This window comes from Bos indicus x Bos taurus, chromosome 29 (assembly GCF_003369695.1).
Source record: "Bos indicus x Bos taurus breed Angus x Brahman F1 hybrid chromosome 29, Bos_hybrid_MaternalHap_v2.0, whole genome shotgun sequence".
Lineage (NCBI taxonomy): Eukaryota > Metazoa > Chordata > Mammalia > Artiodactyla > Bovidae > Bos > Bos indicus x Bos taurus.
Window position 1 is genome coordinate 22831723 of NC_040104.1, and position 22502 is coordinate 22854224.

The 22502-nt window shown below is 39.2% G+C and overlaps 1 protein-coding gene across 10 annotated transcripts in view; it reads left to right on the plus strand.

Moving 5' to 3' along the window:
* MSANTD2 (Myb/SANT DNA binding domain containing 2) overlaps window positions 1–21337 on the plus strand; it is a 31670-nt gene extending 10333 nt beyond the window's left edge. Inside the window, exons 1-5 of one of the 10 annotated variants that reach the window (XM_027532912.1) lie at window positions 3403–3535; window positions 5987–6065; window positions 9990–14107; window positions 15818–15878; window positions 19800–21337. In XM_027532912.1, the coding sequence (XP_027388713.1) occupies window positions 14032–14107; window positions 15818–15878; window positions 19800–20652 (990 nt within the window). In that variant the 5' untranslated portion in view covers window positions 3403–3535; window positions 5987–6065; window positions 9990–14031 and the 3' untranslated portion in view covers window positions 20653–21337. Of the gene's footprint in view, window positions 1–3402; window positions 3536–3561; window positions 6066–9989; window positions 14108–15817; window positions 15879–19799 lie in introns of those variants that run through there. The other 9 variants (XM_027532914.1, XR_003509482.1, XM_027532913.1 and 6 more) reach the window with 9 other exon arrangements.
* The last annotated feature ends 1165 nt before the right edge of the window (window positions 21338–22502 follow it).

Genomic DNA, 22502 nt, shown 5'->3' on the forward strand with positions numbered 1-22502 from the left:
TGTACTTGTCTACCAGTGTACACAGAGGATTGTAATTGCAGTCCTTAGAGGTCATCACAGTACTTGATTGCTTAAGTTTTAAGTTCTAAGTTGGTTCTTTTTTTTTTTTTTAAGCTGTGCTACGTGACAGGGAGTCTTAGTTCTCCCTACAAGGGGAGCGCAGAGTCCTAATCACTGGATCACCAGGGAATTCCCTAGGTTTGGTTCTCAAACCCAATGGAAGTGTTAGTCATTCAGTCATGTCTGATTCTTGTGAGCCAATGGGCTATAGCCTGCCAGGCTCCTCTGTCTACAGGATTCTCCAGGCAAGACTGTTGGACTGGGTTGTCATTTCCTTCTTTAGGGGATCTTCCTGACCCAGGGATTGAACTCAGGTCTCCTGCATTGCAGGCAGATTCATTACCGTCTGAGACACTAGGGGAGCCCAGAACCCAGTGAGACCCAGCTAAATAAAACACTGCTTTAGGGCAGTCCTGTCTGTGTTAAACAGATTCCCTTGGGTTCTGATCTGCTCCCCAGGCTTCTTAAGTGATGGTCCTGCCTTCTTTTTTCCTAACATTACCAGAGGGCAAGAACTAAACTCAGATCTAAAATTTCAATGTAAATTGTCATGCATTCTCTCAGAAGTATGCTCACGTCACTAGGATGAAGTAGAATAGCAGCCGCCCGCCCCCGACACACACACACACTTTGGATGGTTTGTATCTGTGTCGTGTTTGCAAAATGTTTTTTTTTTTTTTTAAAAAGGGAGAAAAAACTTCTTGAGTTTCAAAAACGAATACCAGTACATTTTTTAGATAGTCAATTGTTAGGATTGCCCATTGACTACTAGATACTGTGTAATTTTAATTCTGTTGTGGGGTTTATGCAGTGTGCTCTGCCTGCTATTTACCATTGCAGAAACTTCCTTCAGTGTTGAAAATGAATGCTCAATGAATCTGTGTCTCCTTGCTGCATATGTTACAAATTATCTGCGGTTTGTAATCTATGCGGAATCTTCCCCGCTATTGTTCTGAAGAATTGAAAAATGTCTGCATACTGGAATAAGGTGTATATTTAAATCTGTATAATTCTTAACCTATTTGTAGTTGAGAGAGTCCTTGAGAGCCAATGGAAATACTTTTTTTCTTGGCACTAATCAAATGAGTGTTACTTTGTCACTTAGTGTGTGGGGTGTGATGTTATTTCCTAATAGAATACAGACCTGTGTTTATTCTCAGACATTTTAGGAATAACAGCCATCATCTTATTTTTATGTGTTCTTGGCTGTATTCATAAATTACATTTCTTGAGCTACCAAATAATAACTTCATTCATTATAAAGTGATGAAATAGAATGGAAGTTATTTACCTAGATTTGTTTTCTAGTAGCGTTTTCTCAGCCTGTGTAAGATGACTTTGTTGTAACAGCCTGAATTTTTGAAACTCACAATGTTGTTTCTCTACTATCTACCTTCAGATTACTACATTTATCCAAATAAGTCAATTATGTTTGTACTTGAAATTAATAAAACCAGAATAAAGTTCATATCTACCAAAACCTGCTCTTATCATTATTATTTAAAATTTACAAATACTTTTCTCTAAATGGATAGAGCTGCTTAATGATATAGAAAAAGGAGTGTGATAGGCCAGAAAGTACCTTGACCTTATAACTCTCAACTGCCACGTACAATCTTAAGGAGTTTCCATCATTCATTCATCCCTTTAGCAAATATATATTGAGTCACTTCTGTGTGCCAAATATTTGATTTAGGTTCTAAGAATACGTAAAAGAATAAAACTGGGGAAAAAAACAAAAACAAACCCACTTGCCTTCAAAGAGGTTATATTCCAGTCGAAAACAATATGAATATTTTAAATATGTTAATTCAAAACTATTACCACAATCAGAAAACCCCTCAAATAAGATATTCCTTTATATTAGCCTTATTGACCTTAGAAGGTTTGAGCTCTCAACCTTCCAATTTGCATAGGAAATAGAAATTCATTTGCTTTGGCTTTATTAAGAATGATATACATGATTTTTATATTATGACTTCCTATTGTGATATGTCCAGTTGTCACTGAGTTTTGCCCCTCCAAGCAGCGAAGCGCCATGCTGCTGGTATTCATCTCTCATTAGATAATGAGCACATCTGTGCTGGTCCTGGTGGCACAGCCTTCAGCAGAAATGGATACTGTTCCTTCTGTCTTGTATAAATCAGGGAATATGGTTAATAGTTGGATTTGAGAAATCAGAGTTTTGCCAGTTTTAGAACAGTATAAAATAATTTTTGACATAAGTTATATAAACCAGATTACAAAACTGAGAGGAAAAAGCAAGGGAAAGTGTTTAACTTCTTCGCGATAGCATATCTACAAGTCCGTGAGATGTTATTTTTCAAGAAGTGGTGGTGAAGCTTATTTTAATTCCAGTAAAATTTCCATTGGAGAAGGAAATGGCAGCCCACTCCAATATTCTTGCCTGGAAAATCCCATGGACAGAGAAGCCTGGTGGGTTACAGTCCATGGGGTTGCAAAGAGTTGGACATGACTGAGCACACATGCAAAATTTCCATGCACCAAAGAAGAAATGAGAAATCTACATGCTTTTTGTTGTATTGAACTCTGCAGAAGTATATATTCATGTCATTCATGCTTCTTACTTGATTCATGCCTGCCTCCTGCTTCTTGCAAACAGGTTGTCCAGTGAGTGAGGCTAAGTCCTCACTCTGGGTGGGTAGCGAGGATTCCTTTTTTCCTCCCTTGTTTATATGTCACTGTGTTAGTCACCATATTCTTGCTCAGACTATAAACCTTTGAAAATGGCTAAATGATTGGCTTTTAGCCATAGAAGAATGAATATGAGCGAAAAGTTGAAGTTATGATGACACAGCCAGGTGTTGGTGAAACTTGAATAATGTGTGGGCAATAACATATTCATTTAACAATGTTACCTAATATGTAACAAACCTAAATCTAGGTATAAACTCCTTTTATTAATACTTAAAGATTTCACATGTTGTCAAACAAACCTTGATACAACACTTTAAGTATTAATAAAGAAGTGAGCATTCTTTTATATTGGGTGATGTTGTTTAGCGAAAGTTACTTGCTTTTCTAAACAAGGTTCTGACACCGATCAGTACAGTAAGGTCCTTTTGAGTCTGTTATTCTTATCATGTGCTTAATGATAAAGCTTCACTGCTACTTTTTCTCTACTTGAACTAACCTTCACATAAGACACCTTGGTTTCCAGGTGGTGTGACTATTCTTTAATAATAACAAATATTTAACATTTACTGAGTACAAGCTACTAAGCAAACACTGTTTTAAATTCTCTACTTGAATTTTTTTTATTTAACACAAATCTATGATGGAGGTAATGGCAACACACTCCAGTATTCTTGCCTGGGAAGTCCCATGGACAGAGAAGCCTGTCGGGATACAGTCCATGGGGTCACAGAGAGTTGGACGCGACTGAGCAGCTGTCACTTTTACTTCCTGATGGAGAGACTGTTACCGGCTCCACCTTACAGATAGAGAAATTGAGGTACAGAGCGATTAATTTTTCTAATGTCACAGAGCTAGCGGGTGGTGAAGCTAGACTAAGTCTGACTCTCCACTTTTAACCACTTGATTATATTGCCCCATTGTGAATTATCAGTCCACCTTTATTAAAATTTAACAGTTGAAACAGTATTTTTACAACAATGAAATCATAAATTCATAAATGCCAGAAATGCCAAAATCACACTGCAACACACAGATGGACCTCATAGGGCTCATATATGTTCCTTGTCATAGAAATGGAAACACAAATTTTAAAAATCCTTGCAGATAATTCATGGTGTCCTAAGATTATAAACATAATGAGAAACATTGATTTGAAAGTCCCAAGAATGTAAAACAAAGTGTTGAAACATAAGTAAGACTTTTATTGTAGACAGCTCATTCAGTCATTCATTCAGACCTTTATGTGATGGTATTTATTGGACTACCAACTCTTCTTCAAGAAATTAAGTTTGAGGTTAAAGAAGGAGAAACATTTACAGGGTAGAATGAACTTTTTGACAGTAAAAGTGGATAAGGATGTGGCTTATTGAAGGAGACCGCAGAGTGACCATTACTTTATGCCTGCCGTTGTTCACCTAATGTGTAAACGACTGGGTGCTCTTCTCAGAGGTGATGAGAGTGAGATGGACTGTTTCATAATGCATGATATAAATGTACAAAAAGGAGACTATGCAGATGAAGAAAGCTCAAAATAGACTCAAGAAGTGAGAAATCAAGAGAGTGCAGGGAGTATAGCAGTAACCCAGGTAAATGTGGTTACTTCAGCTAAATATGAAAATGAGCTATGAACTTCCCGGCAACTATGGGAAAATACAGTGATTTTCTGTACTTTTCATTGTCTGCAGAAGAGAAGCACACAAAGTCCTCGTTCTGAAGCCTAAGATGAATTTTCATTAAGGACACTCTGATAGCGGCCTTGGATAAGCTCTTACCTTTCTCTTCATTCTCTTTTCTGTTAAATAGGGCAGCATGACGCATCTTCTGTGTATATGTAATACATTGCCCGGACCCCTCCCCCGGGGGTGAGACACTGGTGTGTCCCCACCAGCTGCCTGAGTGGTGATGGCTTCAGGAATCCTCCTGAAGGAATCCTCCCAGGAATGTCTGATTGTCCATGGCTAGGCTCCCTCTCCACTGGCAGCCGGGTCTCAGTGACTGGTCAGTGCTGAAATTCAAAAGTCCAGCCGCCTTGCCTTAAGGGAGTTCTAAAGTATTACTCATATTCCATACCTCACTTTAGGATTAACCAAGACCTCTGCAGCAGCCGTGAGTTACTTCACCTCTCTCTTCCCCATCCTGTGCTCACAAATGCTGTTCTGAAGAGCCTCCTCAGTGCCTCTTTCCTGGGACCCTCTCTTTTAGCATCATTGTAGAAATTAGAAATAATAAATATAAACTGCTGACCCCAATTCTCAGCACACGGTAGGAACTGAGAAAATTTTAGTTATGGTTTAGTTTCATTGCATGGGACATTGAGCCACCTATGGAAAATGTCTGATTTTTGTAGAAGGTACAGACTTTTTTTTCATACAGTAATTCCTTTTAGCAGTCCTCATAAAGGTAAGAATAAAATATAAAAATGCTACCAACTGAGCTATGAAAAGTGTTAGGGTAGATTTTCTGAGTTTGTAACAACTTTCTCAGTAAGTTGAGGTTGCTCAAAGACAGGTGCACAAACTTAAAGCAGGCTTATTTTCAGATTTTTCATAGAAAGTTTATGTGTCAAGATATGAAAATGTATTATTTTCCTGCATTTGGGACCTATAGCTTATACCCTGTAAATGCAGAAAGAAAAACCCTTTTGAAATAACTTAAAATTTACCAGGTTTTAATAGTCAACTGAATCTTAATCTAATGCTTGTACCCAGGAGAACTTCTAATCTTACTATTTAGGTGATTTTATCTTGATGTCCAAATTATTATTTTTTTCACAACCAAATACCTAAAATTTACTAGTGGAAAAAAAAAAAAAAACTATTGTAAGTTATCTTTGCATCATAGATGGTAGTTTTCAGTAAGAAGATAACTACAAAATTGAGAATCACATGGTCACCCTATGAAACAGATCAAGTGGCCTTTTTCAGAGGGGAGCCTGGTCTGCCTAAACATTGGTCTCATGGATCGAAGAAAGTACCTCTGTGTTTGGGAAGCAGTACAGTATTGTAAGGATGATGCTCGGAGGATGATGCTCTGAGGATGTTCGGAACACGTGTACACATGTGCGTGTGTCATGCTTAACTTTTAGACACTGTTGGTTATGGAGCTGTCAGTGTTTAATGCAGGATGTTTGTATGAGAGAGGACTTTAAAGATGAGTGGCTCTCACTGCTATCCTAGAGAGATTTTAGATAATTCTCTTGGAATGTGTTTTTAGTTATCACATACTAATAAAAGCTACCACTTTAACATCATCCAAATACTGCTTTTAGGTGGTGCCCTGGGATGTGAAGTACTGAGAAAAGATTCAACAGAGATGCTAATGTAGCAACGTCAGCGCTGATATAGGAGGTCAGATGAAAATAACCTCTCCTCCAAGTCAGTGCTTTTTGAAACAACTGATTTTTTCCTCTTTCAAGTGGGGGGTGGGGTGGGGGAAGTTCTAGATACATAGTGTTATCTGACTGGGTTTGATGACTGCCTGCCTGCTGCCTACATCTGAAATAATTAAGTAGTTCAGTAAACTCTGGTTTGGTTTTTTTTGCTTGTCTTAAATAGAGAAACCCTTGAGGATTCCATATCTAGAAAGACTCTTGTATCCCAAAGACGCCCTTAAACCTGACCATGCAGACTAGGTATGGTTTATCTAGTATTGTGGCCAAGATGAGATTTTGTATGAGTATCCGTACGATTTATAGACAGTGTAGAGTTAGAAGCTTTATGGCCATATGAATTTAGTTCCTTGAGCAATGGAAGATGTTTAATTTTGACAATTAGTATTGTCCTCCTTCCTCGAGGGCTTTTTTCTTCTTACTCGGAATGGGTAAGACCCTCAGCTGCTAGCATGGAGGAAGCTAGAAAGCTTAGAATACTCACTGAGAAAATTTCCTGAATGATTTGTTCTATGCAAGAATTTCCCCCTCATAAAGACACACTGATCAGGTATAGACACAAAAGTGAGTCACTGATAGCCAGATTTGGGATGAAGTGCAGCTGATAGAACTCGATCCTGGACAGTTCCCCACAGACTGAGGCACTAGAGAGGTAAGAACTCTTGGTTTCTGGTGGTCATTCTTGTGTTTGGCCCTGATAAAATCCAGGAAGCAATCAAGTCTTTTTTCCTTTTGTATCTTTAACTGAACTACTGTCAAAGAATATTCTTCACTATTTAATTTGTAAGGCATAAGAAATAATAAAATTTGGACGGGGTGTACAGAGCTGTATTTGGCAGGCAATCCATCCTGCCCCACCACCCCCCATCCCCGACCAAAGAAAAGTGTAATAGGAATGGTAGATATTTTGAAATAGCCTTGCCCTCTGCAGTTAGTCCTCCTGTATTACAAAGAAATTAATTTGCTCTGCTAATTATAGCGGTATCTGTGTTTTATACCTTTTGCCACTCCTGCTCTTTTCAAAAGGTTTTAGGACTCCTACCTACCTTGGATTTATTGACGTTAATACATTTAATGCATTGTATGGTTATACAGTGAATTTCCCCATTTTCTTTGCTAAGAAGATTTCCACCTTCTTGCAAGTGATTTAATACTTTAAAATTACCTTAATTTGTTTAATAAACATATATTGAACAATCCTTACATGACAGGCACTATTCTGGGCTTCAGGAAACAGGGAACAAGGCAGACAGCCTTTGCTCCTTTGAGTTTACAATATAGCGAAATAGCTTTTTTAGGATCCAGGAACATTTTAGAGTGTCATTTGGTAATTTTTACATGCCAGATCCCTTCTGAAGGAACACTTGTCTTGGGGCCTTGGCTCCTCATTTGTTAAATGAGAAAGTTGGACTAGATGATCTTGAGTTCTTTTCCATTCAAAACCTCTGTAATGTTTTGGAAGTTGGAACCTGGTTTTCTCTCAGAACCTTGGGCAGCCCACCCACTCTCTGTCAATCATTATATTACAGGCGATTTTACAGAAGAGGCACTTGGCAAGAGTAGTGACAGGGATAGGTACCGAATAGTATCAAGTACCGCAAGAAAGTCAGATGAGTTAAGGACAAAGTTTGAGGACCATTGTTCTTAGTAATTAGGAAGGCATTGCTGACCATGATGGTTTCAGTGGAATAACAGATCAGCTTTGATCCCATGGAGTTAAGGATTGAGTTCCTGTAGACACTGCCTATTCCTTGGAGTCCCTTTAGTCTTTAGGCTATTAAAGTGGGGAGATGTTAAGGCTTAGCTGTTGTCCTCTAAGGAAGGCAGTCAAGACTTAACGTTTCTATACTTGTTCCTAGGTGTGTGAATTTCCCTGGTCTAAGTGGTTACCTTAGGTGATTTACCTAGAATCTCAGTTGATAAGTTAATCAGATAATGAATGATCAAGTACTTTATGATAGGGCTGGAACAGATAACATAACTTATGAATCATTTATTACTGTTTCATTGCCACTACAGAAAAACATTTCTTTCCCAGTAGGTAGGGAAAAAGTGCTATATTTTTGTGAAGAGTAAGTTGATACCTTTGTATGCTTTTACCTATAGAAATTGTTTCTTTCAAGAAAAGGGAATTTTGCTAATTTACCTCTTAAAGAAAAGAGGCTGCTTTATCTAAATGAGTAGGATGCTGAGGAAGCTGGAGAAATTGTATTTGAATTGGTCCCAGTCTTCAGCCTCTTCTGTAAAACGTAAAACATAGACTAAGTCTACCTTATTTTAGGATTTCTGACTAATATGTTATATATTCTTTTGTGGAAGAAAAAAACCCATGTGGCATAGAGCAGAGTTTCTTAACCCCAGGTTCTTGTGTGAGCTCTTGAGGGAGTCCATGTGCCCCTTGACGTTGTATAGAACAGTTTTGTACAGGTCTTCTGAGGAGGGGATCCAGGACCCAAAAAAGCACCTCTGCTCTAGAGAGGAAAAGGGCATCTTGAGAATAGATTTCTCACTTGTCAGATCTTCTATAGTGCTAAGAACTGGGGAGTGTGAAACAAGTGCTGTTGTGTTTTTTGGTTTTCTTTTCTGGGTTTTTTGGTTGATTGGTTTGGTTTTAAATGACTTTTAGTTTGGTTTGAAGGATTAGGTGATTGGCAAGTCATTTTGCCAAATTTTAACGTACAGAAAACCTAAGAAAATAGACAGTAAAAATTACACTGACCTTAGATGGATTTTGCTTTAACTGATTTCCTCATCATTAGTTATAACTCTGTCTATATATACATACATATATATATATAAATTTATGCTATATTCTTAATATTCCTTTTACTGTGTGCAAAAATGTTTTTACAGTTGTCTGCCATTTCAAGCTTCCCCCCACTGCCTTTGTGCTCACAGTAAGAAAATCAAACTAATTTAAGAAATTCTGAGTCTTTCTTAGAAATATTGAAATAAACTCAGTATTGTTCTGTTGCCTCAATTAACTAAGAGCAACTGATTGTAACACAGTAAAGCAGCAGCTTTAGTTTAAAAGATGATAGGTCTGTTTCTTTTGCTTTACAGTACACGTGGGCTTAGGCCAAAGTATTGTTTTTAGCACTTTTTATAAACAATTGCTAGAGATTTGCACCTAGTGTAATTTCCGCTACTGCTTATGGAAATATAGTATGTGATTTTTAAGAGTTTGTTTTCAAATAAGTGTATCCTTTATTTAATCATTTGGGTTAAAGAGGCTTAAATTTATCATATTTAGTTGGCAGAGGGTTAAGATAAACTGTAAGCCATTTCTAGTATGGCTAATTTGACAACCACGTTTGAAAATCTGTTTCACTGCTTGTTTTTTTCTTATAACATTGTTTCCTGCTGTTATAACTAAGCTGTCCTCCCTGCAATTTGACTATTTTTCATCTGACATCTTAGACTGATCATGCCAGTGTTTTCTAAACAAAACATTATGTGGCAATTATGCCTTATCTCTATTCCTCCCTGTTATAGACCCTGTTCCAGTTACAGACAGTTCTGTTAGAACAGTGATTTTGTCACGGTGATGATTTTATGATTGTATGAAATGGGGCACATTTTGAGAAAATGATGGAGCCAGTAGCAGAATTAGGTGGCGTATGCCCATGTAATTTATTGAGCTTGCTTCCTGCTCTGCCATACCAGGGAAGAGTTCTATTCTTCTCCCTTCCTGAAAGCCAAAGGAGGAATTGGAGGACACTGAAATAAAAAGAAGCCTTATTTTTTGACCCCCCAGAGTAGCTTATATAATGTCAGGAAGGGCTTTGATGAAACCACTGGCCCTACTTAAAGATCTTATTTTCCAAGCCTTTCATTATTTTATTTGCCCTTTTCTGAACTCTGCAATTTCCCTCTCTTGTAGCTGGTTCGATGCCCAGAACTGAATGCTGTGTTCCAGCTGTGGCCTCACCGGTGCTGAATAGAGAGGAAGAGCCACCTCCATAGCTTACATGTGATTCCTCTGCTTATACCACCCAATACTGGATTTACTTATTTGGCAAGATAGCTGCATCGTGCACTGTATTTAATGTTACGTGTACTGTAACCCTGGGTCTCTCTCTGCATTGCTGCCGTTAAACCCCCAATCCTGCCAATCTTAAAGCTCCTGCCTTTGTTTACCTGCCCCGCTCCCCACCCCCCAGACTCCCCTTACATTCACCCACAATGAATGTCATCTTTTATTCTCTCATTTCCTCTCACTGTAATCTTAAACTTTGGCAAAACCTTCCCTCTGTCTATGAATTGTCAGTTGTCAGCCATCTGATTTTTTCTTCCTGCTTTGGTAATGGGACATCTCTTACTTCTCTCTGGTTCTTTTTCTCTCGTAGTTGTTGAACCCTTGGCATGGTGGATTTATCAAGCATTCACTTGGCAGTTCTTCTGAATCGGATACCTTTGGATTTCTCTGATCTGACCACCTGGTCAAGTTGTTTTAGTTCTTCCATCCAGGTTTTCTTGACTTCTATCCATGTGACTTCACTCAGGATATAGTATTACCTCAATAAAGCCTGGGGGAGACAATAATAGAGATTTACCAGGGACATTTCTAACAATAAGGGAAGTGTTCTTCTTCTTCACTGTGAATAGAATAGTCTTTAATAATTTTAAGCAAATTCTTTCCTCTCTGAGGTCTTAATTTTTTGAAAAACGCTAGAGCCAAGTGACTATAAATTTGTAAGATGGGTGAGATAAAGGAAGAAAGGAAGGGAAACAAGGTTTCTGTGTAGAACAGGAAATGGTTCTCGAAGGAAGCTGAATTGAGGTTCTTGTTGGGCTTGGTACAGCTTTCCAAAATGGGAGGCAAGACTTCGCTTTTCCTAGATACCATAGCATTATCTAATCTAAGATGTACGGTAGATGTTTAGTTGGTTTATTGAGGACTGTTGATACAGACATACAATCGCTTAATTTTGTGCTTTGGTTAATCATTTAGAGTGTGGAAAGTGTAACCTTTTCTGGTTTATTATGGATGGTAAGAATTGGAAGGCTTCCATATGTCCTTTCTCTCCATTTCTAAAGTCCCTCTAGCTTATCTAAATCCCTGTGTTTGTTAGAGTAGCAGTTAAGCTGATATTTCACTTTGTTTTCTATCTCAGTTGATATATGCTTTTTAAATAGCCTCTACTTGGATCTGTGGTCTTTACTGAACCCAGAAGGTACCTCTTTTGTGTATTTATGTCTCCAGAGAGTTGGAAATCTTTTTAACATTGTTTCAATACATCAAATTCCCATCTTATAGATTTAGATGTCACCAAACATTTTTCATTCAGACACCTAATAGATATTTTACATTTCAGCATATTACACTACTAAAGTGTATTTCAAAATTACACTGCAAAGTAAGAGGTGACAGGATCTGTTAGACTTTTTCTTTTGGATGGAATATAAAATATATCATCTGACTCTTCTTCCGTATCTGGAACCCTTAAATACTGCTGGTTTCCTTATTCATACACAGAAGAAGTGAAATGTTAAGCTCGATTTGATGGTTTCAAAGAAAGTAAATCTTCTCTGTAGTTTCCCACCAAATGTAGTGTCAAAGATTGGTCGCTTTGCTCACGCCTTGGTCACGTCTAAGTGTGGCACGTTCCTTCAGAGGAGTGTTAATTTCACTCCCTGACTTCCGAAATGACCCTCAGTGGCAGATCCGTCGGGGTTCTTTGTGTGAGGAGCGCTGTGCTCCAGGCAGCCAGCAAGTAGTGAGCACTGAGTGGTGTGGTTTCCATCTCCATTTATGGCCTTGGAAGGGTGAGAGGGACAAGGCTGGGACTCTCCATTTACGGTCCTTGGAGGAGCTGAAAAGTGCGGTTGGGGTGTTCCTGGAGGCAGAAAGTAGACATTGTGAGATAAAAATAAATTGGCAGGAGATGTTTGCAATTCAAATTCCAGTCCCGGCAAGGAGGGCAGAGGGTGCCGGGTAATGGGGTATAGAAAGTCACGTGAAGTCAGCTGGAGGCATTTGTCCTCTCCCATTTGAAGAGTTGCCTATGACACATTTCTCAGGTTCATTTCCGATTTGTTCCAGAAAGTTATGTATTATGTACTTGTGAATATCCTTTACAAAGAGGAAGAAGAAACACTTTTTATTAAAGAGTGTATGATCAGAAACCTCACTTCTTTAAGGCGTCCTTTTGGGCACCAAAATAAATCTCCAGAAAGGGAGAGTAAGGCAGGTGCTTATGCAGGGGGCAGGCTGGCTGGTTTCAGGATGGACGACTCTTAATTGCTGCTCTGTGTCGGAGGAAGATTGTCATGTATGTTTTGTGTTTATTATTCCCTTTGCCCGTCTGGATTTCTGGCCTCAAGGGAGAGATCTGCAGTGTTTGACAGAGTGTCTTCCTGTAGTTTGTCAACTGAGATTTAACAGTACTGAACTTTCGAGGAGGCTGCATAAAGATTATTCAGAGTTGTTTTATTTTGGCGAGAGTAGGTGCAGTATTAGCTTATGGAAAGTCATCTCACATTCAGGAGAAATTTACAGTCTGGCTGATGTGTGTAAATTAAATCTAAGGTAAGCTGGTTTGGCACAGTTGAGTTCAAAAGCACTTGGAGAAAAAGAGTCTTGTTTGCCGTGAAAATTCTCAAGAGTAAAACCCAGTAAAGTAGAAAGGAGATTAAAAGGAGCAAAAGGAGGTAGAGACGGGACAGAGAATGAATATAATTAAACTAAATTTGGAACTGAGGCGCAAGGCCTGGGACTAAATCCTTGATTTATCTTTTGAAATATCATGTAAGCTAGCATAAGACATACCATTAAACCAAGGAAACTGGGTTAATTATCAGAAATATGCATTAGAAGACCATGAAGCAGGTTGAAGGGTTGTGCAAGGTAATAAAATTATAAAGGTTTTATCTGTGGACTTGCATAAGGATATGTTATTCCCTGTGTACCACAAAGAGAAAAAGAAGTGAAATAACACCCTTCTACCTCACTTTCTGTGACCCCACCCCAAAAGAAATGATTGGCTTCATCTGTTGGTGTTTGGCTGGCAGTTTGAGTTGGTAGAATAGGCTAGTATTATCATTGGTTAATTGTTAGATGTTGGTATTGTTGTGTCTTGTTGTTTCTTGATGATTGATGTTTGAGACTGAGCATCTGTAGTGTTATTGATTTGATCTCTTTTAAATTCGATTCTAGCAACTGCCCCAAAGACAGAGTGAGTTAGTAAGGAGTATGGACTATGTAAGTAATTTGTTTTACTAGCTAATTCATTTAGGCAATTGTTTTTACCCTATATTCCTTCTTAATCGAGAGTAAGGAAGGGTACATTCTTTGCTTTGGGAAATTCTTCTTTCTGTCCTCCCTCCCCTCACTTTTTCCAAATTCTGGGCACAACAGCAGCTCTTTCTTTTCTGTGGCAGGTGTGCATCCTATTGGCTGGCTGGTATTTCTTGTTTTCTTTTTTTTTCTTATTCTTTTAAAATGGGGGTGGGGGGTATAAAAATATGTGTATGGGATACATGCAATAATGTTTTAATGTTTCTTGTTGTTTAATGGATAATTAATTGCAAAATAATTGTTTGAATTATAACATGTTTGAGTAAATGCTAAATTAGTCTTTTTTTTTTTTCTAATATAATAATGAATTTAAAATCTAGCATTCCTGTAACAATGTGTCTGTGTTTGTCTGTCCGTGTCTGTCTAATAGTAATTAATATCTGTGGTCCGTACCTGGAAGAGGAAGTACAGCTTTAAAGGAATAACAAAAGACTTTGTGTCTTAGACCCTTCGCAGGTGTTACAGTCGGGTGAAAGAACATGGTGTTGGGAAAAGAAAGAGCAGTTACACATTTGAACAGTTGGAACAGGTGTTTGGTCAGGGAGGATGGGATGCTCAGCCCTGCCAGCCTGTACTTATTAACAGTAGTGGCTTGTACCAGGAGCTGGAGTCAGATGGCAGCACTATGGAGGAGTATTCACAGGAGGACTGGGGAAACCACAGTCAGGAGCTCCATGGCTACCCCACAGATCAGGAATTGGGTAAGAAAGCCGGCATCTGATACCTGCGGTGTGTGTGTGTGTGTCTGTACATATCTTCACTTGTGCTCGGGTGTTTCATATCTGTAACACCTTCTTTTACCGTTCCCACTGGTAGCCCAACACACAGAGCCAGTGTCTGTCTGGGGCAGTTTGGGTAGCCTTCATTTAGCCTTAAACTGCCAGCTGGTGCTTGGTGCCTTGAATTCCACAAAGTCCCTAAAGACACACAAGAATTCCTAATTCTGGGCTGCACAGGGAAGCTCAGTGACAAGCTATGCAATTAAAAATATCCTGCACCTCTTTGTTCTAAGATGACTGCTAAGAGTTATTGACTCCTGGCTCAACGGGTATAGATATAACTGTCATTTCCTTTTTTTATCCCCAGAACTTTTCCCCCACCCCCGTTTGTAATTTGGCAAAGGTCCCTTTCCAGGCTTCAGGGTGAACCATAAATGAAGGAAAGCCTTGGTTTGAAAGGAGCTGATAATTGAACTTTATCAGGGATCATACTCCTTCCAACTTCATAAAGGCTCCCATCCCAACAATAGGTAGAATGATTTATTCACTATCTTCACATTAAAAATGGAAAATAAAACTCCTGGCCATCAAATCTAAATTTGTATGGACTAATTAAGAGGGTATATATATATATATATATATATATGTAGTTGGGTGGTTTTGTTTTTGTTTTTTGCAATAAATGTTCAGGTTTTAGTTTTCATAACTTGCCAGTACTAATCAAGTGTCTGCTGCAGCCTTTGTACATTCGTAGCAAGTTGTGTAATGAGTGCTCACTTGTAAGTGAATGTTCTTACTCTCTAGTGATGCACTCGGGCAGCCCCCAAGGAAGGATAAGTAGAACTGGCTCTATAAATATGCCTCCCCAGCTTAAGACAAAAGGCCACGGGCACTGTTTTACAGATCCTCCTATGACAGAGAAATGCTAATTCGAAAGAAAAAGGATTAAATGCTAATATTGAGTTGGCCAAAATATGCATTCGGATTATTTCATAAAATGGTGTGGAAAACCCGAAAGAACTTTTTGACCAACCCAATATTTCTTTCAAATGCTCTTCCTAAAAAAAAAAAAATTTTAAATATTGAAAGAGAGAAGGAGCAAAGAAAGTGGTTATAAAACTGTAAGACTAACACTATGTAAGAGAATTGATTGCTGGAAGAAAAAAAGGGCAGATGCTAAGTGATCACTGCCTCTTAATTTCAAAACAGTTCTAAGGTCTAAATTACTTTGGCATCCTATAACTCTGGTTTTGCTGAAGAGAGTTAAGCCACCCAAACCTTTGGGACAAAAATAACATGTAGAGCATATTGATCCTGATACTGGGCTGGGAGAGAATAATTGCTCTATAAAACCTACATAGAAAATCTAAATAAAACAATTATTTTCATTCTCATTCCTTTAAAAATCATGTTTGCCATGAAATTAAGCTTTAAGCTCCTAGCTAGAAATCTACTAGTGACCCTGAAGAACTTTATACTCATAGAGCTGGTTTCTGATCTTGCATATAAATGTATGCATCTCATTATATATGAGTTACATCTATAAATCTGGCATTGGACAGTGTTTGACACTAGAATTAAGTTCTCGCATTGGAAAGTATGGAACAAACAGTAAACTTACAGCTACTCATCTACATAAATACATGTCACCACTTAGGAAAATATAATGTTTCCAAAATCTCTGTTTTTCAGATGAAATACCTGTCACAAAGAGAACATTAAAAATAAAACAAGAGTCTTCTGAAGAAGCACAGTAAGTAGATGTTCCCCCTTTCTAAAAAGTGTAAATACCTAAGTTTAATGACAAAAGTCTTGCTGTAATTCGACATGCTATGAAAGTTAGGGGCTTCTCTGGTGGCTCAGACTAGTCAAGAACCTGCCATGCCACTGAGGGAGCATGTCTCATTGTTCTTCTTCTTCTTCTTAGCCTAAGTTTTCCAGTGGTTAATCCAAAAATGCTGAGAATTTTGTATATGACAAGAAGAAACAGATATATGAAAATAAGTGTGTTTATGGTATTTGTGTGGATATGGCATTTGGATGTTTAAATATGATACAGAGATGAGGTGCAGGGCCCACAGATTGTCTGGGGTTAAGTGAAATGATAGGAGGGCCAGAGGAACACTTAAATTACAGCTGTCCCCAACCTTTTTGGCACAAGGGACCAGTCTTTTGGAAGACAGTTTTTCCATGGACCAGGATGTACGGGATGGTTTGGGGATGATTCAAGCACATTACACTTATTGTGCACTTTATTTCTACTAGTATTACATCAGCTCCACCTCAGATCACCAGGCATTAGCTCCCAGAAGTTAGGGACCCCAGATTATAATATTCCATTTTGGGAATCAAAAAGTAAGTTCTTAGGAACTGCAGGGTAGGCCAACTGATGTAACTGGAAATGAACTCATTTTCACAGAATTGGTGTCACCAGTCTCAGAACCCCCTGAACTTTTCCCAGTTGGAACTTCAGAAATACAGCAGACAGTTCTTAGGAACTGTTCAGACAGCTGGGTCTAATTCTTGCTGTGTTCCACAGCTCTCAAAAGCTGGTCTGAGGCTTAAGCCCAGGGAACTTCAGGCTGAGATCAGATCAGTGGGGCAGGAAACTGGCAGACTCTGCAGAAATGTCCAGCATGGCTGTTTCTCCAGGATTCAGCCCATAGGGTGAGTGGGTCCTAAAAGGCGACTCATTTCCCAGTGTACCAGTTTCCTAAGAACTGTTCCTTATTGCTGACTTAGGGCTGTGACAGTGCCAAATATGATAACTTCATTTGGGCACTGGATTTTTTCACTCTTAAGTTTTAGGTGGAATTCACCTGAACTAACTGATACATTCTTTTACACCAGTCAGTTATACCATCCTTCACCCATGAAGAAGAGTCACCACTTATTTATCAAATACCTACTGTATGTCAGGCATTGGGATACTTAAAGCATTGACCCATGCAGAAACATGGTCCTACATCTGAGCCTCACAGACACCACATCCTCAACATTAGCAAAGTGACCGAGTGCCTTTGTGCACTCTGAGAAGAGGAACAGTCCCCAGAAATGCAGTGATTTCATCTGCATGGCCACTCAAGTACTTGAGTAGCTTTTTAGACAAACTGAAGGGTAGAGGGTGAGTCCAGGACAGTCACTGGACCAAGAAAACTGATAACAAAACATTTGCTCTTTGTCATCTTGGAAAGAAAGTAAAGGAAAGTAAGAGAGAATGGCTATGTGGAAGATCCCCCAGTTTGTTCCAAAAGCTCTTCTAGAAGATTTGAGAATTTAAGAGGAAAGTGTACAGTCTGTCTTCTACCAAGAAGCTGTTCACAAACCACCCTCTTTTCTTGCCTGTGTTTGATTATATGTGAGTGTGGTAGTTGAGTATTTTTGTAGTTTAAACCTGTGATTGATGTAGAGTGTGATTATTTGCTGCCAAGTTACCATTTAACAAACTTCAGTCTTCCAATATCAGAGTTGTGCCCTGAGAAACAAATATCCTCATATCTATATAAGTCATTATGAAGTGTCAGTTGGAATTACTTGAAATAAGCAGCATGTGAAACAAGAATTTCCCTGCACTTTGTCTTATTCTGTTAACTGTCCAAATCAAAATTGAAATAATTTCTATGCTTTTGCTTCCCTTTATAAAAATACATTTTAGGACAATCTCAATTCATTATCTGGAATTTTTCTCTCTTAAAACGGAAGCTTAATAATGGAACTTTTCCATCTGAATTTTCAGATCTTGATTCTGTGCTAAACTGTTCTTTTAAATTTGGGAGTAGTAATGAATTTTAGACAAATAGAGGAAAATATCCTTTTTTCAATATATCCTTTTTTGAATCAGATCAATTCAGTTCAGTCGCTCAGTCGTGTCTGACTCTTTGCGACCCCCATGGACTGCAGCATGCCAGGCTTCCCTGTCCATCACCTGCTCCCGGAGCTTACTCAAACTCATGTCCATTGCATCGGTGATGCCATCTAACCATCTTATCCTCTGTCGTCCCCTTTTCCTCCTCCCTTCAGTCTTTCCCAGCATCAGGGTTTTTTCCGATGAGCTGGTTCTTCACATCAGGTGGCCAAAGTATTGGACTTTCACCTTGAGCATCACTCCTTCCAATGCACATTCAGGACTCATATCCTTTAGGATGGACTGGTTGGATCTACTTGCAGTCCAAGGGACTCTTAAGAGTCTTCTCCAACACCACACTTCAAAATCATCAATTCTTCAGCGCTTAGCTTTCTTTATAGTCCAACTCTCACATCCATACATGACTACTGGAAAAACCATAGCTTTGACTAGATGGACCTTTGTTGGTAATGTAATGTCTTTGCTTTTTAATATGCTGTCTCGGTTGGTCGTAGCTTTTCTTCCAAGGAGCAAGCGTCTTTTAATTTCATGGCTGTAGTCACCGTCTGCAGTGATTTTGGAGACCAAAAAAATAAAGTCTGTCACTGTTTCCATTGTTTCCCCACCTATTTGCCATGAAGTGATGGGACCAGATGCCATGATCTTAGTTTTCTGAATGTTGAGTTTTAAGCCAACTTTTTCACTCTCCTCTTTCACTTTCATCAAGAGGCTCTTTAGTTCCTCTTCACTTTCTGCCATAAGGGTGGTGTCATCTGTGTATCTGAGGTTATTGATACTTCTCCCGGAAATCTTGATTCCAGCTTGTGCTTCATCCAGCCTGGCATTTCTCACGATGTACTCTGCATATAAGTTAAATAAGCAGGGTGACAATATGCAGCGTTGACGTACTCCTTTCCCTATTTGGAACCAGTCTGTTGTTCCATGCCCAGTTCTAACTGTTGCTTCTTGACCTGCATACAGATTTCTCAGGAGGCAGCTCATGTGGTCTGGTGTTCCCATCCCTTGAAGAATTTTCCACAGTTTGTTGTGACCCACACGGTCAAAGGCTTTGGCATAGTCAGTAAAGCAAATGTAGATATTTTTCTGGAACTCTCTTGCTTTTTTGATGATCCAGCGGATGTTGGCATTTTGATCTCTGGTTCCTCTGGCTTTTCTAAATCCAGCTTGAACATCTGGAAGTTCACGGTTCACATACTGCTGAAGCCTGGTTTGAAAAATTCAGATCAGTAGTCGTTATCAATTTCATGTTTTCCTATGGCCAGCATGTATGGGTCAAACTTCCTTAACTTCCAGAATTTCCAAGTTAGAAATTAATCTGTTTATTCTTTTAAGTGATTCTGATTACTTTTCTGAATACAGCATTCTTCACCTACTTTTTGATAGGTCCGAAAGCCATGATACGCACTATTATACACACACACACACACACATTATTCTTGAGTTTCTGAAATCCTAGGGTCTTATGTATCAATAGTTACTAAGTGTAATACAACTAGACTATAGAATAATGGAAAGCAGTTTATCACTAGTTCTAGAAACTTGCTCGGGGTAAGCGTGTCTCAGATTTTAATACTATGATTATCTGGAACTGCACAGTCCAATATGGTAGCCACTAGCCATCTGTGGCTATTTAAACGTAATTTTTAGCTAATTAAGAACTTAATACCTCACTCACAGTAGCCACATTTCAGTGCAATGGCTAACATACTGGACAGCACAGACATAGACCATTTCCACCATTGCAGAAAGTTCTGTCGGACAGTGCTCATCTAGACACCTGAGGAATCTGACTTTTATCTCTCTTTCTAGGAAAAGAGACATCATGCAGAATATCGTACAAATTTTGGAATCAGTACAGTTGAAATGGGAACTGTTTCAGAGCTGGACAGACTTTTCAAGGCTTCACCTTTCTAATAAACTGGCCATTTTTGGAATTGGTTACAACACCCGTTGGAAAGAGGATATCCGTTACCATTATGCTGAGATCAGCTCCCAGGTGCCCCTTGGCAAGCGACTCCGGGAGTACTTCAATTCTGAGAAGCCCGAGGGCCGGATCATCATGACCCGAGTGCAGAAAATGAACTGGAAGAATGTATACTACAAATTTCTGGAGATCACTATCAGCGAAGCTAGGTGCCTGGAGCTGCACATGGAAATTGACTGGATCCCCATCGCCCACTCCAAACCAACTGGTGGGAATGTGGTTCAGTATTTATTGCCAGGAGGCATTCCCAAAAGCCCGGGTCTCTATGCCATTGGCTACGAGGAGTGTATTGAGAGGCCTCCCTCCCCCCATGTGGAGCGACGTACCCTGGACCCCGGAAAGGAGGGCCGGGTTGACTTGGAAACCCTTTCAGCACAAGCCTCCCTGCAGGTGGAGATAGAACCCACTCGAATTACCTATTGCTACCTCGGAATTGCTGAGGTCAGGACTCTGCAGCAATGCTTGTTTTTACATTTCCAAGCAAATACCAAAACCTTCAGCAAGGATTGGGTTGGTATAAATGGGTTTTTGTCTCAGAACTGTATTGTGGATCCCGGTGTGTCCCCCAAATCCATCTACATCAAATTTGTAGAAGTTGAGAGGGATTTTCTTTCTGCTGGCTCGTTAGTTGAGTGCCTGGAAAAAGCCATCGGGTACCCTTTAAAATATAACAACTGAATGTCATCCTTCATAAGGATCTGGGCTCTTACCTCTCTCTTCTCTACCCCTGTCCCATGACCCAGACTGTCCCTCATCCAGATGCTGCCATCGACTCTTCATGGAAACTCTTTCCACGATTGGGCCAGTACAACTAAGAAACCATAGTAGACCTTGGGCAGAGAACACAGACCTCACCTGAAAAACGCTCATTTTGAGCAAACAAGCTACACAGCAGACTTGTGTGGTGGGTCAGCTGTTTCTTTTTTAAAACAACAAAAAACCAATTTTTAAATGAATTTTAGAGCCCTAATGTAAACAAATGTAGGTACATTCCATATTGGACAAAACTTATACTTTGAGTTTCATATGAAATTGAAAAATTGTATTTTTTTCACGATGTTTCATTTTTACACATCTCTATGTCTCTATATAAGTATTATTTACAACCTTGAATAAATAAGCAATAGATAATGGCAAGTAAAATCTTGAGTCACAGTGAATAAGACTGTTTTTCAATATTACCCTTTAGCTACTATTGTATATAATTTAGAGTTTCACTTTTTTTCACCAACCAAGTGTTTTGCTATTCCCAATCAGTGTTGCCTGCAAAGCCCTCTGTTTCTGTGATGTACCAACTTTTGGTTGTGTTGCCATTTAAAACTTAAAAAAAAAAAAAAAAATTAAAGGAATTCCTGGCCTCTTGGCGTTGTAGTAGTGGAGCTTTTTGTAGCGGAGTGTGGTCTCACCGGCAGTGGGACTGTTCTCTGACTTGACTGCGAGGGATGAACAAAACAGAGCAGGGCAGGAGCTTCACTGCTTTACTCATCTTCACTATCTGTACCCCACTGGCCAATGTCATGATCCGTTTTCAGAGTCCCAAAGGTCACTGGGACATTTCATTTTGTGCTACTTTTTAAAAAGCTACAAAAGGATATTCCTTTTGGCCCTCGGTACATAATATTTGCAAGAGACTTTCATTCCTCATCTTTATACTCAGGAATCAGGGGCAGCTGTCTCAAGAGCACAGGTGGAGGACTGACATCATACTGCCTAGAAAAGGAGAGAAGATGTAAGAGAAACGTCCAAAGATTTTAAGTGGTCCATAGGATAGGAAATGGTAACGTGTTGATTCATTAGGAGGGTAACTATCACGTTCAGATCTTTCAGAGATTTCTGTGCACTGGATATAGAGGTTAGTACTCTCAGCTAAGAACTAGCTTACCAGTAGTGTTGTGAAGGGATACTTTAGTGTCTAGGCAGGGATTTGTTAGATTCATTTACCTTTAATGAGTCCCCCAACATCTCTCAGGTTTTCTACTTTAAGTGGTCTACATGTCCAAGAAATAGCTATAAATCTCCCCATTTTTCTTGAAGATAAAATTACATATTGATTAAAAAAAAAGTTTCTTTCTTATAGCCTGAATGGCCTTATATCAGTAATTTTCCTCATTCTGGTTGTGAAAATTGCTCAGTCGTGTCCGACTCTGTGACCCCCATCGGCTATACAGTCCATGGAATTCTGGCCAGAATACTGGAATAGGTAGCTGTTCCTTTCTCCAGGGGATCTGCCCAACCCAGGGATCAAACCCAGGTCTCCCACATTACAGGTGTATTCTTTACCAACTGAGCCACCTGGGAAGTCCTCATTCTGGTTGGTCAGTGCTTATTTATTTGTCTAATGACTAGAGAGCTTATGATCAATGAGATGACCCTTATTAATGGCATTTGAGGCCAGCTCTATGGAGTTGGCTGTTTCCTGACATGAGATGCTAAAATGAGTGTTAGTTCAGGGAGTGTGTAAATAGTCTGGAATGTTTGAATGCAGCACATCTTGCCAGGCATAGGCTGTAGGAATGGGCCTTAGGAAA